Raw genomic sequence first — 22,500 nt, forward strand, 5'->3', positions numbered from 1 at the left:
AAAAAAAAAAAAAAAAAAAAAAAAAAAAAAAAAAAAAGAAAGAGCTGGCCACAGCTACAAGAGTAAAACTAAAAAAAAAAAAAAAAAAAACAATAGTGGTAAGACAGGGCTGGAGAGATGATTCAGTGGTTAAGAGTATACTGCTCCTCAGGAGACCCAAGATAAATTCCCAGCACTTACAGTGGGTGGCTCATAACTGCCTGAATCCTGGTTTCAAGGGATCCTGCTTCCACATATATGCGGCACACACACACACACAAATAAATCTTAAAAAGTTATAAAAAAGTTATAGTGAGAGGGTCCAATTTGGCTCAGGAGTGAAGTGTTAGCCTACCATGGATGTGGTTTGGGGCTCAACCTCCAGAACAGGAGGGAGGTTTGTGGTGGAGGGCGGGCTACAGGGATTCTGAGGGTAAAATGAAATTGCAGTATGACGAGTTACTCCCCCTTTTAACATCCCTCACAACTAAAAAAACCAAACCTCACTGACAGCTGAGAAGTGACCTTACTGCTGGATCAGTCAGGATGACTACACAGTCTGCAGTCAGCCCGGCCTACCTGAGTCCCAGGGTAGTCAGTCCCATGTGAAAATTCCCCAAGACATTAAGTCTGAGGTTTCCTGTATCTTCCTCTGGTGTCCAATATATCAGGTAAGGGAACTGCCCCTCTAGACCCCTCCTAGAACCTGGGTGCCAGAGTAGAGACTCTTCAAAGAGCACACAGCACAGAGCAGCTAAGGTTGCCCCACGCATCACCAGGAAATGCCAGCCCTGCAGGCTCTACTGTCTGTAAAGTGCTATGTGGGGCTATGTGATTGGCAGTAAGTGCTCTGCCCCTTCTAGAAGCTGCCAAAAACTCTTTCAGACACTTCTTCGAAAGCCCTGCAATAAAAATGAAAACAGCTAAAGAATCCCAAAAAAGCTCTCCAAGTGACCATGAAAACTTGGATTGATAGAACCTTGTTATCTTTATCTACAATGCTGTTACACTAATAAGATATGTTCTGGCCATCTGCTTCCCCGGAATCTCTCGGACTCACGAGTATGCAAACGCTAACTTAGAGTGAAGCTCTATTCAGCACGTCCTCTGCTGATGACACAACAGCCTATATTCAGAATTATATGTAGCTAATTAAATTTACAGTCATTAGAAGCAATTACAAATAAAAGGAATAATGATCCAGGGAATCTCAAAGGAAACAGGATCTTTTTTTTTTTTTTGGTTGTTGTTGCTTGAGATAGGATCTCACTAAGTAGAACGGACTGGCCTCAAACTCAAGGAGAGTGGTCTGTCTCTGCCTCCTGAGTGTTGGGGTCAAAAGCATGCACCACCATGACCAGCTGGGAATTCTTGGAACATATTCTACAGGAAGAAAGCCTACTATGTCTTGGTTTTTGTTTGTTTGTTTTGTTTTTTGAGACAGGGTTTCTCCGTAGCTTTGGAGCCTATCCTGGAACTAGCTCTTGTAGACCAGGCTGGCCTCGAACTCACTGAGATTTGCCTGCCTCTGCCTCCAAGTGCTGGGATTAAAGGCGTGGGCCACCACTGCCTGGCGTTTCTTTTTTTTTTTATTACTTTTAAAAGATTAATTTTTATTTTATTTTTATGTGTATGGGGTTTTGATTGCAACTATGTATATGTACCAGTTGTGTGTCTGGTGTCCAGAGAAGCCAGAAGAGGGTGCTGGATTCCCTGGAACTAGAATTACAGATGGTTGTGAGACACCATGTTGGTTCTGGGAACCAAACCCAACGTCAGTCTTGTACAAGCGTAGGAAATGCTAATGAGTTACAGTGGGAATGTGGGAACTCATAATTAATTTTTAAAGGAATGAATTAATAAAAAGGTTAAAAGAGTTGGAGGGTGTTGTAATGCTACCTTTAGTCCCAGCACTCAGGAGGCAAAGGTAGACAGATCTCTGTGAATCTGAGGCCAGGCTGATCTACATAGTGAGTTCCAGGACAGCCAAGGCTTCACAGAGAAACCCTGTCTTGAAACCCTCCCCCCAAAAAAGTCAAGCTTAAAGGGATTACATTCACTCTAAGTCAAGTTACTGAGGTACAAAAGAGGCAGGGATAAGAGTCACAGAAACACAGTTTCAAAGATCCCTTTGTGCACACAAAGATCTGTGTGTGTGTGTGTGTGTGTGTGTATGTGTGTGTGTGTAAATATACATACATACCTCCACTTAAGGCCACACCAGTGCCACGGTGGCAAATGGACATTGCCATGGGAAGAGACCATCTACAAAGAAACATACAAAGACAATTTTAAAAAAGGATACCAGGATTTGTTTTTTTGTTTTGTTTTGTTTTTTTAGGATACATAATTTTAAAACAAAAAAACAAAAGCCATCTGGGGCTAGAGACATGGCTTAATGGATAAGAGTACTTGTTACTCCTGCAGAAGGCCTAAGTTTGGTTTCCATTACCTGAGTGGTGGCTCACACACAGTTCTGGGATCCTGTCAAGTATTCACCTCCAAGGGACCAAGCATACATTTGATATATACAAATACATGCAGGCAAAACATTCATAGACATAAAAGAAATTCTTAAAAACAAAAAGCAAGAAAACCCCACCCAGCTTTCACATTCCTATTTCCACTTTCTAATTTTGAAAATAAGAACTTTGACTGAGTACACAGCTCAGAGGTAGAATGCTTATGTATCATGCACGAGGCCCTGAGTTCAATACACTGCAAAAAAGAACAACAACAAAAAAAGATTCATTTTAAGAAACATCTTAAACTGGGCGGTGGTGGCGCATGCCTTTAATCCAGCACTCGGGAGGCAGAGGCAGGAGGATCTCTGTGAGTTTGAGGCCAGCCTGGTCTACAAGAGCTAGTTCCAGGATAGGCAACAAAGTGACACAGAGAAACCCTGTCTCAAAAACAAAAAAGCAAGAAAACAAAAAATCTTAAAAAAAAAAAAAAGCCAGATGTGGTGGTGCACATCTTTAATCCCAGCAGTTCTGAGGCAGAGGCAAGTGGATCTCTATGTTTGAGGCCAGCCTGGTCTACAAGAGCTAGTTCCAGGATAGGCAACAAAGTGACACAGAGAAACCCTGTCTCAAAAACAAAAAAGCAAGAAAACAAAAAATCTTAAAAAAAAAAAAAAGCCAGATGTGGTGGTGCACATCTTTAATCCCAGCAGTTCTGAGGCAGAGGCAAGTGGATCTCTATGTTTGAGGCCAGCCTGGTCTAGAGAGTGAGTTCCACGACAGCCATGACTACACAGAGAAACCATTTGAAAAACAAAACAAAAGTAAATAAGTAAAAATAACAAGTATCTCTTGGGGCTGAAGAAATGGCTCAGCAGTTAAAACACTTGCTCCTTTTGCAAAGGCCAGAGGTTCAGTTCCCAGCACCCATGACCTGTAACCCAGCTCCAGGGTTATCTGGCACCCTCTTCTGGCCTCTGAGGGTACAGGACAAACAACAACAAAACACTCATACATATCTAATAAAACTAAATCTTTTTTAAAAGTTATTTTTTTTTTTTTTTTTTTTTTTTTTTTTTACAAAACTAAAGCACTGCTACCATTAAGAAGAAGAAATAAATACAACTCTAACTCTTTTCACCCAGGGCCCCATATTGGTGCCAATTGGAGCTTGTTCAACTAGAGAGCAATCATGCTGGCTGTGGTGACTCATGCCTGTAACCTCAGGTTACACAGCGAGACCCTGTCTCAAAAAACAAACTTAAATTCCAGGCCAGTCTGGACTATATAGGACTCTGTTTCAAAAAACAAAAAAACATAAGTACTATGCTAACTACTTCCGATACCTTTCCTTGGCATATTATTTAGGAAATGGCCCCACGTTTCCTACTGTTTCTTTTTTCATGCAAAGTTCCATAATTGGACCTAATGTCAATTTTTTCAAATGACTTGTGAAGAAAGGCCTGGCTTATCTGGAATTATCTCCATCCTCATAAACCTACTCCTCCCCAGTCCCCTCCCCTCATTTTGAGACAGGCTCTCACCATTTACCTTAAATACTAAGATCCTTTATTAACCTTCTGTTAGGGTACAATGTCCAATTTCTACAATAAAAATTATTTCTGGAATCTGAGCTGGAAAAAAATCCTGAAGGGTTGTGGTATTTGTGGAGGTGGTTAAAAAAAAATGGCCAGTATCCCCTGGCAGGGACCCAAGTAAAGAGGACAGCAAACTCAAGAGGCTTTGCTGAGTTAGTGTTTATTTATTTTTAATTTTTAAAAGCTCTATAGGGATTCTTTAAGAAGACATAAACAAAATCAGCTAGCACTTCTACTTCTGAAAACAAGAGATGAACAAACATGTATGTATACACACACACACATACAATTGCAAGCACAGTATATATCTTAGCTCTATCCTACAAGAGGACCTAAAGTCAATGACGTGCTGGTAGCAGCGAGCACATCTAAAACTCCAGTACTGATGCCATATTGAAGAACTCCTAGTAGCCATGGCTAGAACAACTTGAGCATCAAAATAAACAATGACTGTAAAAGAGTGTAACTTCTGTGCAAAACAGGAATCCTTGGGAAAAAAAGCAAGGTTTGCCCTACAGAAAGAAAGAAATCTAAAGAGTATATGCAATAAGGCAAGCATGCTGGACAACCTGTAATCTCAATCTCTACAAGGAGGGTAAGAAATTCAAGGTCAGCCTCAGTTACACACTGAGACTGAAGCCAGCCTGAGCTACGTAAGACCCTGTCTAAAGCACCAATAAATAAAAAAATTAGTAAATCATGAAGTCGAGAAACGAGCAAGACCTCCAGAAGCTAGAAACTGCAAAAACAAATGGACTCCCCTAGAGCCCAAGGAAAAGATAGCCCCTGTTAGCTTGCTTATTTACTTTAAAATAGTTCATATATAATTTAGTGTGCCATCTTACACAAAATGCAAACTTTGGGGAGTCAGTTCTCTCCTTCCACCATGCGGGACCAGAAGATCAAACTCGGTCGTCAGGCTTAGCAGGAAGAACCTCAACCTACTGAACCCTCTTCTCAGCCTGGTAACTTTAGCTCAGTGGAGAGAGTCACATTTCTAACACAAGTGCAGACGTATGAACGTGTGTGTTCTTTCATAGCTCAGGCTGGCCTTAAATTTGCTATGGAACTGAGGACAGGTTAAACTCCTGATCCTCCTTCCTCAGCACCCAAGTGCACCACCTTGATCAGCCTCAAACGGCAATTTTTTTTTCCTCTGTGAAACAGCTGCAGACCAGGCTGGTCTCAAACTCACAGAGATCCACCTGCTGCCTCCTCCTCTCAAGGCCTGGGACCAAAGGCCTGTGCCACCATGGCTGGACTTTAAACAGCAATTTTAAGATCAAACAACCTAGCATAACACATTCCAATGTTAAGATTTTGCTGTTTATATGCTAAGGACTCATAGTAGGAAGGTACTAAAAGTCACTGTTCTCCAGAATTAACCCATAAGAGCAGAACACTCCTGTCTGTGTAATAAAAATGCTACAATTCAAAACAAAACATTCCACAGTCTCAAATTCAGTGTTGTGTGGTGTGGCAGCAACGTACAGGACAAAGTGTGTGTGAAGTCTTCAATGTAACAGCAAGCAATTCCAGAAACACCTCTGACTCATGAGCTCTTTGCTCTGAACTTTCTTTTTGGCAGCTGTGCATTCAGAAATCTTTCACTTGTGGTGAACTTTCTCAAGACACTCCCACCGACAGACGAAGAAGCTGCACGTTGGTGTGGACAGTACAGTCATTACTGCCCAGCCCACTGCTCCCATGTGCTGCATTCAATAAGATACTTAGAAAAGGGCCAACTCTAGACCATCCGGCTCCAGTGTCCTTACCTGTAGATACTGATATGGGGAGAAACAGGACGGTTTGAACTCGTGTTCTTATTCCAGAACCGCTCCATCTCTTCCTTGGCTGTGGTTCCCAACGGAACAGCACTAAAATAAAACAAGAGGTTCAAAAAGGACTAAGGTTTGTACTTTACCTAGTATTTTTAAAAGTTTTATTTTATTTTAATTATGTGTGTATATCTGTGTGTGGGTGTGCGTATGTTAGTGCAGAAGCCTGAGGAGGCCTCAAGAGGGTGTTGGATCCCAGAAGGCTGGAGTAACAGGCAAGGGTCAGCTACACATCATGGGTGTTAGGAACTGATCTGGGTCTTCTGCAAGAACAGTACACACTCTTATACTGTGCTACCCTCTAGCCCTTAGATGTCTTGTTTAAGAAACAAATGGTTGGATCAGGAGGATGGCTCAGTGAGGAGGCGCTTGTTGACAAATCTGATGACCCTTGCTGACAAATTTGATCTTCCTGGATGCACATGGTAGGAGAAAAACCACTCCCACAAGATGTCTTCTGACCATCACCTGACCATCCCTGAGCCCCACCACACACACATCAATAAGTAAAATATATATATATAAAATATATATAATATATATATTTTAAAAAAGGATAAGGGTGAAAAAATACACTTAAAAAAAGAAGATAAGGCTCAAAAGTTAAAGGCAGAGGCTGCTTTCTCTTCCAGAGGACCCGAGTTCGATTCTCAGCACTCACATGGTGGCTCATAACAGTAACTCCAGTACCAGGCAATCCAACTGACCTCCTAGACACTGAATAAATGTAGTACACAGACAAAAATGCAAGAACACCCATACAGATAAAATTAAAATAGAAAAAAGTAAAGAAGCCGGGCAGTGGAGGTACACTCCTTTAATCCCAGAGGCAGGTAGAGCTCTGTGAATTCAAGGCCAGCCTGGTCTACAGAGAGAGTTCCAGGACAGCTAGGGCTGCTGCACAGAGAAACCTTGTCTCGGAAAAAAAAAAATTAAAAAAAAAAGAAAGAAAAAAAGGTAAAGACCATAAAAAGATAAAGTGGCACAGAGCAGCACACCAGCAGAGGAAGAAGACTGGGAGCCCAAGGCCAGCCTGGACCACATAGTAAGTGTAAGGCCAGCAAAAGCAAAAGGGCTTACAATCCTAGCACGTAGGAGGTAGAAGCATGATGATCGAGTTCTGTATCATCTTTATCCACATATCAAGCTTGATGATTACCCTGAATTACACAAAGCCCTGTCTCAAAACAAAACAAAACCCAAGCCCAAAAAAATCAAAACCAAAAAGAAAACATAATAGTTATGAATATTTATGAGTCTGACTAGGTTCTGGCTATAGGAATAAAAAGGCCATAGTTCTATAAAGTACATTATTTGGGAAAAACAGAAAATTCGAAAATCAGCTGTGTATCAGATAAGCATTAATCAGCTAATTTCTTAATGATAATAATTATGCTAGTACAATTACTGTTATGTAAGCAAACAAACATGTTAGCAATTGATGAACCTGGATGAAATGACCACAGGACCACACACACAGTGACTGTCTATAACGTCAGCACACAGAGGCTCACGCTGGGGTCGCTGAAGCTCAACACCGTGCTGCGCCACACTGCAAGACTTACTCAAAGAAACAAGGCAATGAGACCAACACAAAGGACCAAAAATGTACTATTCATATTTTATGAAAATATAAGGTTTTTGATATTTCCAAGGTAAAACCTTTAAAAAAATTGTTGAAGGCAACTGCTGAAGTCAACAACTAGGAATAAATATTGAGCAGGAAGAAGTAAAACTCCCAGAGATTCAGCTGCCTCTGCCTCTGGAGTGCAGGAACCACACCCAGTTTTCTACAGCCTTTTCATGAGGAAAAAAGTTAAAAATATAGTCATAGTATGTAGACTGATTTTTCTTTGGGCCACCAGCTGAAGGGAAAAACATAAGACACGGAGACTTATTGCCTACGTTTTAATCTTTTAATCAACGTTTGTTCACGTGGCTGAGTTGCCTTTACTCTGTACTGCCCATCCTGTGTTCTCGATGGCTGACTGGAGACTCCACCTTTCTTCCCAGAGCTCTTTCTGTCCAGAAGTCCCTGCTATACCTCCTGCCTAGCTATTTATTAAACCAATAATAGCCCTGTTTAGCTTTTTATTAAATCCATCACAGTGACACACCTTTACACAGTGTAAAGGAATTCCATAACAACAGACTTCAAAACTTACTTTTTGAGACAAAGCTGAGAGTTAAGGTGGGCTCGGAGGCAGTGACGACCAACGTGTCTGCATGAGATTCAAGAAGACAAATTTAGTCACTAACACCAGCATATCAACTTCCCCACCTTATACTATATTATTATTATATTTTTTTTTATCTTGTGAGACAAGAAACAAGTTTGTTGTGTGTTTTTTGAGACAGGGTCTCATATAGTCTAGGCTGGCCTCAGACTTACTATGTAGCTAAAGTCTTTCCACCTCCCAAGTGCTAGGAGTCCACATTTGTCTTCAGGATGTTTTTGTTGTTGTTTTGTTTGTTTTAAAGCTAGGTCTTTTTTTTTTCTTAGATTTATTTATTTATTATGTATACAACATTCTTTCCATGTATGTTTGTATGCTAGAAGAGGGCACCAGATCTCATTATAGATGGTTGTGAGCCACCATGTGGTTGCTGGGAATTGAACTCAGGACCTTTGGAGGAGCAGGCAATGCTCTTAACCACTGAGCCATCTCTCCAGCCCCCTTAAAGCTAGGTCTTACAGGAGTTTGTTTGACCACACCTCAACTCTGGCACGAGAAATAATTTAGGTGCGGGCTGATCCCGGATCCCGACATAGGTTAAATAAAACACGAGAGTTTAATAAGGGGGTTGTAATAGTTCAGCGCTTGCCTAACATTCAAAGGATAAGGCTTTGGGTTTAACCCCCAGCATTGCAGAAACTAAACAAGCCAAAATGAGAAATTGACACTAGGAAGCACATAGTTTATGTATGGCAGAGACCTGCTCCAAATGGATGAATTAGATTTTGAAGAACAAGGGATCTGAGGATGGGCAGTCCTAATATTAAGCCAGGTCATTTCAAAAACTACCATCTGGAGCCAGGGAAATGGCTCAGTGGATAAAAGCATTTTATAAAACCCTGACAACCTGAGTTCAGTCCCACAAAACCCACCTAAAGGCGGAAGACGAGAATCAACTGTACAAAGTTCTCTCTGACTGTCACGTGTGCACACTGCCACACACACAACATGCAATAATAATAATAATTAATTTTTAAAAATTAAAAACCTACCATCTACTTCCAGCTAACAGAGACAAACTTCAAGTCCCAAAGCTTTCTACATGGTAGTATAAAAACATGAGAAAGCAAAAGTTCTCTCTATTCCCACAAAAAGTATTTACAAAAAATAATTACTTTTTCTACCTAAAAGTTGCTACTTAAAAAAAATTACATGGATGAGAGAGATGGCTCAGCAGTTAAGAGCACATGTTGCTCTCCTAGTGGACTAGGGTTTAGTTTCCAGCACCCACATGGTATTCACAACCATCTGTAACTTCAATTCCAGGAAACCCAACGCCCTTTTCTGGACTCTGAAGGCACCAGGCACACATCTGGTACACAGACATACATGTAGGTAAAACATTCATACACATAAAAAAGTAAATAAAATAATTTTTTTAAATTACATTTTATTTATTTTGTGTGTGATGGTGTACACCACAACACACATGTGGGAATCAGACAACTTGCAAGGACCTGGTTCTCTCCTTCCAACATGTGGATCCTGGGATCAAACTCAGGTAATCAGGCTTGTAAACCTGTAATACTGGCATTCCGGAGGGAAGACACAGGAAGACTACTGTAAATTCAAGGCCACCCTGGTTTAAACAGCAATTTCCAGCCAGCCAGGGCTACATCAAGACCTTGTCCAAAAAGCCAAAAAGGAAAATGAAAAAGAAAAACATTCAACAACACATCCTTTAATCTCCTAATTCCAGCGAACACTTCCAAAGCACTGAAGAAGGTGACCACAATGAAGTTCTGGAAGCCAAAACATTTACTATGTTAATTCTATGTAATTAGAATTGTTCACTATGTGCAAGGCATGCGGAGATAGAAGAGCTTATTAAGACCCCAAACCTGAGCCAGATAGTGGTGATGCACACCTTCAACCCCAGTACTCAGGAGGCAGAGACTGGTGGATCTCTGAGTTCGAGGTAGGTTAGTCTACTCTACAGAGTGAGGAGTGTCAGGACAGCCAAAGCTACAGAGAAACCCTGTCTCAAAAACCAAACTAAAAAACCAAAAATGAACAAATAGTATATCTTACCTGGATAATTTATTTAAAAAAATTTAAACTCCTGCATCTAATAGTTTAGGAATTAACTTTCTAGCCAGCAGGTTGTGGCACATGCCTTTGATCCCAGCACTAGGGAGGCAGAGGCAGGCAGAGTCTGAATTTGAGTTTGGCCTAGTCTACAGAGCAAGTTTCAGGACAGTCAGGGCTGTTACACAGAAAAACCCTGTCTGTAAAAATAAAACAAAACAAACAAAAAGCTCCAATCATCTAAATCCAATAGTCTTCTAAAAGGTTTATGATGTCCATCAAATCACCGACACTAGACACACATCATTTCAAGAGCCTTATGCTCTACAACAGAGCATCAGAAGGGACCATTATTCGAAGAGAAAAACCCAGCCAACCCTTCTTCAGTTCTCTCTCTTCCCTTTGGAGGCAAGAGGTGAATGCAGACATTGTGTACTGAGGGCTCTTAGAAAGAAGTGGGAACAAATCTCTTTAAATCAACTGAATTGTCTCTGAAGTTGCAGGGCACACATTCCTCACACCAAGCTAGGCCCTGTCACTCAGCTACCCAGCAAGAGTTTGCACATGTGGGCTGGAATCTACCGCATGTTCTTCTGTCTGGTGCCATTGTTTCCCCAAATACCAATGTACGCTCGACACAAGGCCCTACAGAAACAAGCTGCATGAACTCCATAGCCTCATTTGAAATATGAAAGTAAGTATCTATCCTTGTGTTCCACGTGAAACCAGAACCTCTGAAAAGACTTTCTGTGCTGGAAAGGAGCCAGCGAGACGGTTCAGAGAGCAAAGGCACTTGCCACCAAGCCAACCTTAGTTGGACCCTTGGGAGTCACAATTGTCCTCTGACCTCCCCACACAAACCATGGCACATGTGTGCCCACCCACACCCACAATAAAGGAAAGTGAAAAAATTGTAAAGGGTTATGGCTAGAAGCAAGTGCTTTGTTTTGAGATAGGATTCTACTCTGTGGCCCAGGCTGACCTGGAACTCACGCTATAGCTCAGGCTGGCTTCAATATTACAGCAACCCTTCCTATCTCAGTCTCCTAAGAGCTGAGACTACCGGTGTGAGCCTCCTCAGGCAGCTGATTAAGTCACTTATGTGGAATGGTGTGGCATTTAGGGATGTCCTGAGCACATTGTCCTATACTTCCAATAATTTCTATATTACTTATTATGCCCAATATTATTTAAATGTTCCATAAATGTTATGCCATATGGTTTAAGAAAGAGGGGTGCTACCTATGTGCAGTCCAAATACAATCAACGGGGAAAAGATATATATATGTGTAAGTATACATACATACATACCAATGGGCAGTCCAGATAAACCAATCCCATGCCTACACGAGAACAAAGGTTTTGAAGCAAACAATACCCATAAGTGCTGGACGGAGAATGAGTATCTGAATGACAGAAGGCTACAGCAGGGTATACCTACAGTTTCATCCATATGAACTCAGCATAACGCTTGTCAGGTAACAAACTCAAACTGCTTTTTGTAACTTGTAAATATTTTCAGCCTGAGACTGGCTGACTCCAGGAAGAACCCAAAGATGAAGACTCTAAACACTAACCCTGAAACTCCTAAAATGAAATGTTTGAAACCAATATGATCATTTCAAGCTAAATGTTAATTCACACAACAAGCCCTAACAGTCACCAACATATGTTACATCAAAGAATTTGAGGGCATTCAATTGCGGGTCAGATAATTAAGAATGAAGGACGCAGCTCTGGAAAACCTGGTCCTGCCCTATCTCAGAGAAGAGACGCCTAAGAAAATGCACAGCACCATGAAAATAAGACTAAAGATAACTGATCCCAACTTCCAAAGACTCACTTTGTAACAAAGAAAACTAAACAGAATCCCTCTATTTTTATACTGCATGACTGAAGTGGAAAGAGAAATGAAAACACATTTGGGAGAATCAGGGACTGGAATTTCAACAGCACTGAAGTTAGTTTTCCATAACAAATAATTTCCAAAAATAGGCCAGGCATAAAACTGCGTTGGGATTCGTACCACAACTGTCCGTGCCCTTAAAACAACTACTGCGGCTCTGGGGATGATACCAAAAGAGTGAAGAATTCAGAACAAAAGAAAATCTCGGCTATTTCTCTGGACAGGAAATTGAATTTCAGAGTAAAGCGGGGATACCCACCATAACACAACGCTAATGAAAACAAACGGAATTTTCAGGGCAGCAGCAGAGACCCCCTCCGGCTGCTACTGCTAACCCTGGGCTGGGAGGGATACATTTGGAAACCAGATAGTGCCCACGCGTTACAGCAGCAGAACTGCCAGGGATTAGGAAGCGTGGAGGTGCACCACGGAGCCCCTCCTCCTATAGTCCCTAAATCCCCCTCCCCGCAGGCCTACGAAGCAACTGATCTTGAAGTTAGAGGTTTTTGGAGCCTCGGACCTGGGCGGGTTCACAAGAGCAATTTGGGAAGAGGCTTTAGACGTGGGTAGAGTAGAGGGACAGCCGCGCCACTCATCCACACAGAGTGACCTCTAAGCCCTTCCGAGCCCGGGCGGGACGAGGGATGCTAGGATCCCTGGGGCGCGGCCTGCACATCTACGGTCCTTTCCTTGTCCCCGTACGCCTCTGCCGCTGTCACCACCCTGAGGGCCCAATTCAGGTCCTCCAAGGATAGCGGGCACGGATTCCCAGCCCCAGGCTAAAGTCACCTCAGCAAGAGCGCAGCCATCTTGAGTTCCGGTCTGGACGGAAATGACGCACGGCTCCCATGCTGCCCCTCCCTTTGCGGAGGAGCGGGCGGGGCTGTCATGTGACGACTTAGGTTTTTTTTTTTTTTTTTTTAAATCTGTGTTTTGCGGTTCGGTTCTTTGTGGATGGCGATTCCCCCCTCCCCCCCCCGCCCCCGGGTCTTTGCTTTTCCTCTCTCGTAGTAGTTTCTAGCATCGTTTGTCAAAGCTTTGTCCAAAGCGTCGCGTGATTATACTTAGTGCCTTTACCTACCTAAGTGTTTATTTTCTACGGCTCGCTTTACCAGACAGCGACTTCGCCCCGTTTATTCACTGAGGGTTTCGGCAGCTCATTTCAACTGCCTCCTTTCCAAGTTGACCTAAAATCTCCGAGTTAACTGACTGAGACACTCAAGGAAAAAGCTACTTTGGGCTTCCTTTGGTTCCTTAGTGCTTTCTCACGGTTCTTCAGCCCTAAAGAGATGTTAGGCAAGTACTATACTTTCGAGCTGTATCCCTAGCGAGATAAGCACACTGAACCCCAATTTGGACAGTCCAGGGTGGGGGCGGGGCTGTCGGAGGGCCTCACACAATTATTTGCAAGGGTCGGGGATCCTCTTTGACCACCTCCATTAGGCCTGAGAATTCCAGGGCTTGAGCTGCTGCCTGAACCAAACTCCCACCGGCCAAAGACAACGCTCCCTTGTTTCTTTTTCAGCGCTACGTGGGTGACACCCACAGCCACAAGAAGCTGGGGCGTGGAGAACCCAGTTTTTGATTTATATGTGCTGTATATAAATGGTTTTGAGGAATCCAAGTACTGAAATCAGTTGCAGAGCGCTCTCAACTGAGAAAAGAGAGTGAGCAAGTGAGAAAGGAATGAAATAGAATGCCAAAGTTCCTGACCCTGGGAGCTGTGGTGGCGGGGCAAAGGGAGAAAGAATAGGGGGAGCGCAGGGCGACTAATTCTATTGTAAATCTCTTTCGGTTGTGTTAATATTCAGATCCTATTTATATTTAGCTCGCTAGCACTCTCCTGCCTTTTTCCTTTCAGGATTTAAATAGCACAAATTCGCGTTTCCCCCCGGCATCGAATGAATAATATTATTTCTGTAACGTTTGACAACGCTCTTTCATATTTTAGGCACTGGAAGGGACCTTAGAGGCTCTCTCGTCCAGTCTTCTATTCAGTGCAAGAATCTATTTTGCAGTGTTTCTTGATCTTCAAGACGGCTGCAACACATTTCAGTGCTGGATGCATCAAAAAATAAGTTTCGTACTGGGAATAGTGGCGCTACCTGCAGTCCCAGCACTTAGAAGGCTAAAATAAGAAGATCGTGAGTTGGAGGACAGCCTCCAGAGACAGGAAAAACAAAACAAAACAACAACAAAAACAAAAACAAAACCCTGCTTTTAAAAATTTAGTAAACAGGAGAAACAGAACAACAAAAAACAGCTTTTAAAAGTAAACAGGTTAATCAGTAAATACAGTCTTCTGATAGTGAACTCTAACCCTCTCTAACCCAGGCTTGGTGGCACACCGGCAATCCTAGTACTTCGAAAGTAGAAGCAGAAAGATCAGGAGTTCAAGGTCATCCTCAGCTACAGATTGAGTTCCAGGTAGTCTGGACTACATAAACCATTATCTCAAAAACAGAAACAGTAAAATGAATGCCTGTTTAACTCAGCTCTTTTTTTTTTGTTTTTTTTTATTTTGTTTTGTTTTAGTATATATAGGTGTTTTACTTGTTTTGTATGTGCACCACGTGTGTGCTTGGGGCTCCAGGAGGCCAGAAGAGAGAGCCAGATCCCCGGAGCTGGAGTTACAAACCTGTAAGCTGCCATGTGGGTGCTGTGCTGGGACTCAGTCCCCACCCTCTGGGACAGCAGTCAGTTTTCTTAACTGCTGAGCCCATCACTTGTCTTTTATAATTTTATTGACCAGATATGTATAATTGACTTTTTGCCAGTCTGTGGAAGTGCTATAGGGGACTCAAAGATACAAGAATATGCTGACCAGCCCACCTGAAGAGACTTACAGCCTTAGCAAGGTCAGTAAAGAAACAAACATAGAAAATAGTAAAGCTGGGCATTGTAGCCAAGCAAGTAGAATGACTGCCTAGTATTCACAATGCCCCGGTTTTTAGGCCAGCACTGCGGATAACCACACAGTAGTGCACACCTGTAATCCCAGACTCTGGTCATGTAGACATTCCAAACATCTTGTTTGTTTGCTTGCTTGATGAGAGGATCTCTTATAGCCCAGGCTAGGCTTGAACTCCTGAACCTCCTGCTTCCACTTCCTGAGTGCTAGGAAGACAGGCATAAACTGAGGCTGGTTTCCCCATCTCTAATTCAATTCTTGAGGAGATCCTTCCAGTGCACTAGAATAAGTCTAACCTCTTGAGCCTGTCATTTGAGACCTTCAAGCTTCCTGTTCAGACTTGTTTCCTACTGTACCCTAAGATCCCCACATCAAATCAAACATGGATGTATATAATCTGCTCTAAATATGCCCAGAGCTTCACAAATGTCACACACACACACACACACATACACACACACACACACACACACACACACGGGATGGGGGAGGATGACTTACTTTTGCTTCTGCTCTCTGCTGTTCCATCTAGCCACTGTCCCTCCTAGTCCCCTTTTCAAAATGGCACTTCTCCTTCAAGGTCCCTATAGAACATTGTCCCCTAGACCTGGCTGCTCCTTCCTCTGAACTTTATATATGAAGTGAAGGTTATTTGAAGAACCTAAGCTTCCTGACGGAGTGAGTGGTTGGTGTTGTGTGGTATTCCCAGCGTTCTGTTCATTGGCTGTTGATGAGTTTGTTGGCTGTTTCTCCCCTCTGCCTCCTCAAACTAGTCTTTGAGCTTGCAGGCAGAGCCGACTTACCATTTGAATACCAGCATTCTTATACTTTCCAAATGGCCAGTATGCAGGACGATATGTGCCTTTGCTTGTACAGCATAAGGTGTTGAAGGGTTTCCTAACAAAAGGGGGAGATTTGGGCTTCTTCTTGGAAGTTTCTAAGTTAAAAAAAAAAAAAAAAAAGCTTCTGTCTAGGTAGCATCTCCTAGGATTCAGGGAGATGGAAAAAGTTGTTCCCAAAGGGCTTTGTCATCTCAAGGAGGCTACAGTGTTGCCGTAGCAATCAGAACAACATGGGACATCCTAATTTGGGAGTTCTCTGAAAAAAAAAATTGGCCTCTAGGTCCTAGGGCTCTCAGGCAAGGAGGCTAAGAAGGAAGTTTTGCATGGCCTTTTGGATCTAGGTTTCTCAGCTTATCTATTCCCCAGAGAAGGGTGTCTGTGTCCCTTTTTCTGTCCCTCTCCCTCACCCCCCCCCCAACATTCCAGCCTAGGGTAGGGGGAGGTCAGAATATACAAAGCTCTCTGTGTATGGGGTGGTATGTGTTCTCCCACCCCTCCACCCAGAGTATACAATGCCCCTTCTGCTCCATGCCCCCTGCCACCCTCCCAACCACCTCTCAATCGCACATGCCAGGCTGCAATTGGTCACTCGCTCAGGACAGCCCCCTCATGCTGGGAATCCAGGGGATTTTAAGCAGGTTCCAGAAAACCCTGCTCAGTTCCTTGTCCCCCACTTTCTTCACCCCACAGGCGCTCTGGGCCCTAGCCCCTACCCCAGCTATGGCTCCTGGGGCTCCCTCATCCAGCCCCAGCCCTATCCTGGCTGCCCTGCTCTTCTCTTCTTTGGGTAAGTGAAGCCCCCAAGTCCCAGAACCCTGAGATTCAGGTGTTCTCTCAGCAACTTCTCCAGGTCCCCACTGTGCTCTTCACAGCAAGTGGGAGCAGGAAAGGGGTGCTATGTTAGGTGTGGGGAGGGAAGGGATAGATCATCTAAAGGAAGCAGAAAGGGTATTTCTTGAAAAGACACAGTAAAAGAGATCACAGAGAGCTTCCCCGAGCATCCAGGTTGGAAACCAGTCAGATGTCCCCAGATCCCACGCTGACAGCCCACCAAGAAGCAAAGAGGGGTACAGCAAAGAACCGAATCAGACGCTGGGTTCTGAACCCCATTCATTCCCAAGTGGTGCAAGAGCTATCCAACCTTAATTTCCCAGAAAAGAAAAGCCAGGCAATATGAACTAATGAGTGAGCCCACCCTCAGGGGTCTCAGCTTCTTAGATTGGGTTTCTGGCTGTGGCCTCCCGTCTATAATGTGAGTGAATCCTAAGATCTTGTCCCACTAAAGCCGTCTTCTTTAAACTGAGCAACCTTTTCCTTTACCTCTGACAGATGTTGAGTCAGCAAGAGAACATTAGAAAGCAAGGTTAACTAAGTGGATCCTTCCAAACTGCCTTGCCTTCCAAAGGCAAGCCAGAGTAAGGGTGGGATGAGCAGCAGAGGAGGGGAACGGTTAGAAAATCCAAGGTTCTTTTCTTGGTCAAGTTCAACTCTTTGGGTTGTATATCCAAAAATTAGGCTTTTTTGGTTCATACTGGGCTTTCTGTGGTTCCCCAAGATTATGATGAAGATAGGAAGTTGGGGGAAGCCTTGGTAAAGGAAATGAGGAGCTAGGGAGGCTAAGGGGGTGAAAGCTCTGTCCCACCCATAGAACCACTGAGCAAGTTGAGAAGAGCAAAGATTGATGATGGGATAGGAGGAATAGGAGTCAGAACCAATGAATAACCCTCTTTATTATACTGGGGGTTCCCAAGGAGGCTCTAAGGTAGAATTCCCAGGAGGCAAAGAAAAGATATTGCATGCTGAGGTGGAGGATTCAGGACCACGCCGCCGGTGAGAGTGGGTGTGGCATGAGCCTCCAGCACTGTTTAGACAATGAGACTTTGTTTGGTTGCCCCCTCCTAAAGAACAGTAAAAGTCTACAGTTGTCCCCAGGGCCAGCCCACACATAGTCTCCCTGGAATGATTCTCCTTGTGTGGGTGGGTTATAGGGGTGGCAGCAGGCCAGTGTGACCAAGACGAGGGAAGATCCGTGAACCGCAGAGGTCCACATGCAGAGTCCCCTGAGTGCTGGACTTTGGGTCTTACTGTATACCTAGTTTTTCCCGATGGTGATATGAAGTCCTTTCTTCCCTGGCTCCCCAGTAAAGAGCAAACTAAACGGCAACCAGGGATGCAGCAGGACAATTGTGCCCAGCAAGAGGACTCACATTCCTAGTTGTCTTCTTCTTCCTCCTTCTCCTTCTCCTCTCCCTCCTCCTCCTCCTCTTTCTGTCTTCTTGCAAGAATGTGAATTTGCTGTACTGTGAAATGCTATAAAACTGCTCAGTTTGGAATGATGTCTATGAGTCATCACAGAAAGCCATCCCAGATACATAAATTCTTAATTCAAAACAAAAAAGTAAATTATAATCCAATATATGGTATATACACTATATTTTAAAAAGCTCCATAAAACAAATTTATCCATTTGTTATAAGCACAGATAGATCTTGAGTGTATTGCATTTATATTGGGTTTTATACATAGAGAAAGTATATTTACTAACTAGTAATGGTGGTTCAAAGTGGGTGGAGATATCAGGAAAGAAATTGGTTGTTAGAGTAAATGTCAAAGGAGACATTATCTTTATTTGTATTGCTTTAACAGCTTATAAGAATGCATGCACGACACGGTGGTGCATATTTTTAATTCCAACATTCAGGAGACAGCAACAGGTGTATCTCTGTGCATCCTGTTGGTCTACATATTGAGTTCCTGGTCAGCCAGGGCTACATAGTAAGACTCTTTGTCTTAAAAAAAAAAAAATAAGCTGAGTGGTGGTGGTGCACACCTTTAATCCTAGCATTCAAGAAGCAGAGGCAGGCTGATCTCTTTGATTTCGAAGCTAACCTGGTCTACAGAGTGAATTTCGGGACAGCCAGAGCTACACAGAGAAATCCTATCTTGGAAAAAACAAACACAAAAACATTAGCTATTAACCATTGGCACATGACTGTCATTCCGACACTCAGAAGGCTGAGACAGGAGGATAATAACTATGGGCTATAGTAAAGCTGCCTCAGAAGAAAGGAAGAAAAAAAGGAAGGAAGGAAGGAAGGAAGGAAGGAAGGAAGGAAGGAAGGAAGGAAGGAAGGAGAAAAAAGAGACTAAAAGGGAAAGTGAGAGTTGGCTACCACCCACCTTCTAGAATCCTACAGAAAAGCACTGATCTATCTCCTCCACGCTGAGCCTGCTTCGCTTTTGGGATCAGACAAGATGGGATCCATTCAGGGTGGTATGGCAATAGACACGAGGAGCAGTCTTTCGGCTGAGGCCGTGGGGCTGATGCAACAAGCATTTACATTCACCAACCAAATCCGTGCAGATGTGTTTCTTTGGTACGGCCTCACCCGCGTCCCAGCCCTTGCTGGCTGGCTGGTCTCACGTGCTCTCCGTGTCTGACTGGGCCCGTGTGTACATCTCATGTTCTTCTGCTTGCAGTGCTGTCCCCGGCCCTGGCCATTGTGGTTTACACAGACAGGGAAGTCTATGGCGCCGTGGGCTCCCAGGTGACCCTGCACTGCTCCTTCTGGTCCAGTGAATGGGTCTCAGATGACATTTCTTTTACCTGGCGCTACCAGCCTGAAGGAGGCCGAGATGCCATTTCGGTAAGTATGCTGGGCAGGGTAGGGGAGTGTCCTGGAGTTAGATAACAGGGTGCTTCAAACAACAGAAAAGTGAACTTGGGCTACAGAGGGAAGCTATTTTATGAGCCATAAACTCAACTGTAGCAAAGTAAGTAAACAGTCTTTGTCACCTTGCCTAGGACCTGTGTGCACTGTCCTTCCTCTCCTGGGACAGGATCTGTTACCCTGAGTCTGGAGCCAGGTTTCAGCAGTTTTCACACTACGGTTCCCTCACACTATTTCCCTCATTCCTCGTAGATCTTCCACTATGCCAAAGGACAACCTTACATTGACGAAGTGGGGACCTTCAAAGAGCGCATCCAGTGGGTAGGGGACCCTCGCTGGAAGGACGGCTCCATTGTCATACACAACCTTGACTACAGCGACAACGGCACTTTCACCTGTGATGTCAAAAACCCACCAGACATAGTGGGCAAGACTTCTCAGGTCACGCTCTATGTCTTTGAAAAAGGTGTGAGAAGGGACAAGGGACAGGGGTCTGGGAAGCAGTTCAAAGAAGGTATCAGGGAGGGCTGATAGACTGGGGGAAGGGCAAACAGATTAACTAATCTGGGTGTGGTGGTGTGAGCCTTTAATCCCAGCTCTGGGGAGGCTGAGGAGGTGATTGCCTGGGTCGCAGAGTGACCAGGCTGAAATATACAGTAAAACTGTTGTGGGGATAGGCATGGAGGTTCTGACTGGAATCCTTGTACTTCAGAGGCAGAGGCCAATCTATCAGAAGTTCGAGGCCATTGTCGGCTAGGTAGCAAGTACCCAAAGACTAGTCAAAAGCCAATCTGGGCTACGTGGGACCCTGCCCAGACCAAAAAATATAATAAAATAATAGTAAAAGACAAACCGCTGGGAAGGGAGGCAAATGGCAGACTTGGCTAGAATTTTCACTTTTCCAACCACTAGAAATAGGTGTAGTGCGAAGCTACATAGATACAGGCTTCTGTTACCTACCCCTCCACCCACGTTATTTCTTTGCCCCTTCCCAGTGCCCACTAGGTATGGGGTGGTGTTGGGAGCCGTGATCGGGGGCATCCTCGGGGTGGTGCTGTTGCTGTTGCTGCTTTTCTACCTGATTCGGTACTGCTGGCTGCGCCGGCAGGCGACCCTGCAGAGGAGGCTCAGGTAAGGGGCGGAGCCTGATCCCCACCTTCTATCCAGGATCCCCCGAGACTGCTTCAGAGGTGGGAGGGCGAAAGAAAAGAGGAAGTGCATTCGCTAGGAGTAGGTTCCAGTGAGACCAATTCTGCTGCAACCCCTCTTTCCACAGTGCCATGGAGAAGGGGAAATTTCACAAGTCTTCTAAGGACTCCTCGAAGCGCGGGCGTCAGGTAAGCGAGCCGTGAAACTAGGGAGGAGAACGCTGGGAACCCGGGAGAGCAGCGAGGGATGGGTGGGCGAGGTCAAGACCTAAGCTGATGAGTGCAACTCTCCCCGCAGACGCCGGTGCTGTACGCCATGCTGGACCACAGCAGAAGCACCAAAGCTGCCAGTGAGAAGAAGTCTAAAGGGCTGGGGGAGTCTCGCAAGGATAAGAAATAGCGGTTAGCGGGCCGGGCGGGGGGTCGGGGGTCTGCGACGGAGTCCTCCAAAGGCTCTCAGGTGGTGGTCATCGAGATGGAGCTTCGTAAAGATGAACAGAGCTCAGAGCTCCGGCCTGCAGTCAAGTCCCCCAGTAGAACCAGCCTCAAGAACGCCCTCAAGAACATGATGGGCCTGGAATCGGACAAATGATGGTCACGTCCAGGCCCTGTCAGAGCAGGGGGACCTAGGCTCCTCTTTTCCCAGGTCTAGGTACTTTCCTCTTGCTCCTCAGCCCTGCCCTGCCCTTACCTCCCAATGAGATGTAAAGTTTCATTTCAACCTTCCTTTCCAAGTTCTTGTATTCCTCCCTCATCTTTACCCCTCGGCTTTCTCGGAGCCTAGGGACTAACCCTACTCCTCGCCTGCCCCAAGGGCTGCGTGTTTGGTGCCTGTCCCTCAGGCACCGAGAAGAAAGGGACCTTGATAGCCTCTGCCCAACAATAGGCCACTTGGCCTCCCATCCCCCACAACTCCACCCCAGCTGATCCCCCTGGCTCTTTCCTGCTCTCTCTTTTCCTTCCCTCAGAGGCCCAGCTCCACACTCTTGTCTTTGGGTTCAAGTCCACATCATCTAGACCAGACTCTCCATCAGGGGTTTATTTAGGTTGTCGAGCATTTTTTATTTGTTCACCATATTTTTTTTTCTGTTTGTTTATCTGAGCCCGTGCCCCCATGACTGAGGACCAATGACGTCATGTGGCTTTTGCAGTTCCCCACTCCCTGCTAAGTCTTTATCTCTTCCGGAGAGCCAGCCAGCCCAGGCAGTGGAGCCCCTGATCCTCAGACCTCAGCTACATGATTGATGCCCTCTGACCACACTGGAGCAGAGTTCTGGGACTCAAGATTTGGGGAAGGAGAGAGAGAAAAATGGATCCTCACGGGTCAGGGGTGGTGTAGGGGGCTTTAAGAAATAAATAATGAGACAGCAAACAGCAAAACCACAGGAGAACAGGAGGGAAAGGAAGAGGTTGCGCTCCCAGGCGCAGGGGATTGTTAGGATTTTTCTACGTTCTGCACATTTCTTTTACCACCTCCAAATGTCCTTAAATGTTTAATAAACACTGACATTTCCAGACACCGCTGCCTCTACCTTGCATTTTCTAGTCCTCATAAGAATCCCCACCTCTTTCTTCTCTCATTCCCAACCCACATTTCTCTGTGTCCGGCTCTGCTTGTACATGGGTGGGAACGCAAGAGCTTTCTTTCCCGAGACCTGCACTCTAAAACATGCCAGCTGCTCACTGGTTGTGTTCCCCAGGCTGGTTACTTGCCTTTGGTAAGTTTGGTTTGCTCTTCATAAACACACAGGACCATTTTACCCACCCTGTGTGATTCCCAGACCTTTTGTAAGAATCAAGTAAGAGACGGTGGAACCCTCCCCAGTATAGCTGTGTTGTGCATAGTATAACATTCTGGTCTTTGTGGGCAATGGGTGCTC

The 22,500-nt window shown here is 44.6% G+C and overlaps 2 protein-coding genes across 3 annotated transcripts in view; one reads left to right on the forward strand and one right to left on the reverse strand.

The window, feature by feature from the left end:
- Sdhc (succinate dehydrogenase complex subunit C) overlaps positions 1 to 12,904 on the reverse strand; it is a 20,199-nt gene extending 7,295 nt beyond the window's left edge. The window contains exons 1-4 of one of the 2 annotated variants that reach the window (XM_050142965.1): positions 12,838 to 12,904; positions 8,043 to 8,099; positions 5,815 to 5,916; positions 2,183 to 2,244 (exon numbers count right to left, since the gene is read on the reverse strand). In XM_050142965.1, coding sequence (XP_049998922.1) covers positions 2,183 to 2,244; positions 5,815 to 5,916; positions 8,043 to 8,099; positions 12,838 to 12,857 — 241 coding nt within the window. In that variant the 5' untranslated portion in view covers positions 12,858 to 12,904. Of the gene's footprint in view, positions 1 to 2,182; positions 2,245 to 5,814; positions 5,917 to 8,042; positions 8,100 to 12,568; positions 12,591 to 12,837 lie in introns of those variants that run through there. The other variant, XM_050142966.1, reaches the window with a different exon arrangement.
- Positions 12,905 to 14,800: 1,896 nt separating this feature from the next.
- Positions 14,801 to 22,135, forward strand: Mpz (myelin protein zero). Its single transcript, XM_050142962.1, has 7 exons — positions 14,801 to 14,906; positions 16,492 to 16,588; positions 19,282 to 19,448; positions 19,725 to 19,938; positions 20,468 to 20,603; positions 20,749 to 20,809; positions 20,919 to 22,135. Exons 1-7 carry the CDS (start codon positions 14,865 to 14,867, stop codon positions 21,018 to 21,020), a joined length of 819 nt encoding a protein of 272 aa, XP_049998919.1. The 5' UTR covers positions 14,801 to 14,864; the 3' UTR covers positions 21,021 to 22,135.
- The last annotated feature ends 365 nt before the right edge of the window (positions 22,136 to 22,500 follow it).

The sequence above is a fragment of the Alexandromys fortis genome, unplaced genomic scaffold (genome assembly GCF_014885135.2).
Source record: "Alexandromys fortis isolate MF-2015 unplaced genomic scaffold, M_Fortis_MF-2015_v1.1 scaffold_51, whole genome shotgun sequence".
Lineage (NCBI taxonomy): Eukaryota > Metazoa > Chordata > Mammalia > Rodentia > Cricetidae > Alexandromys > Alexandromys fortis.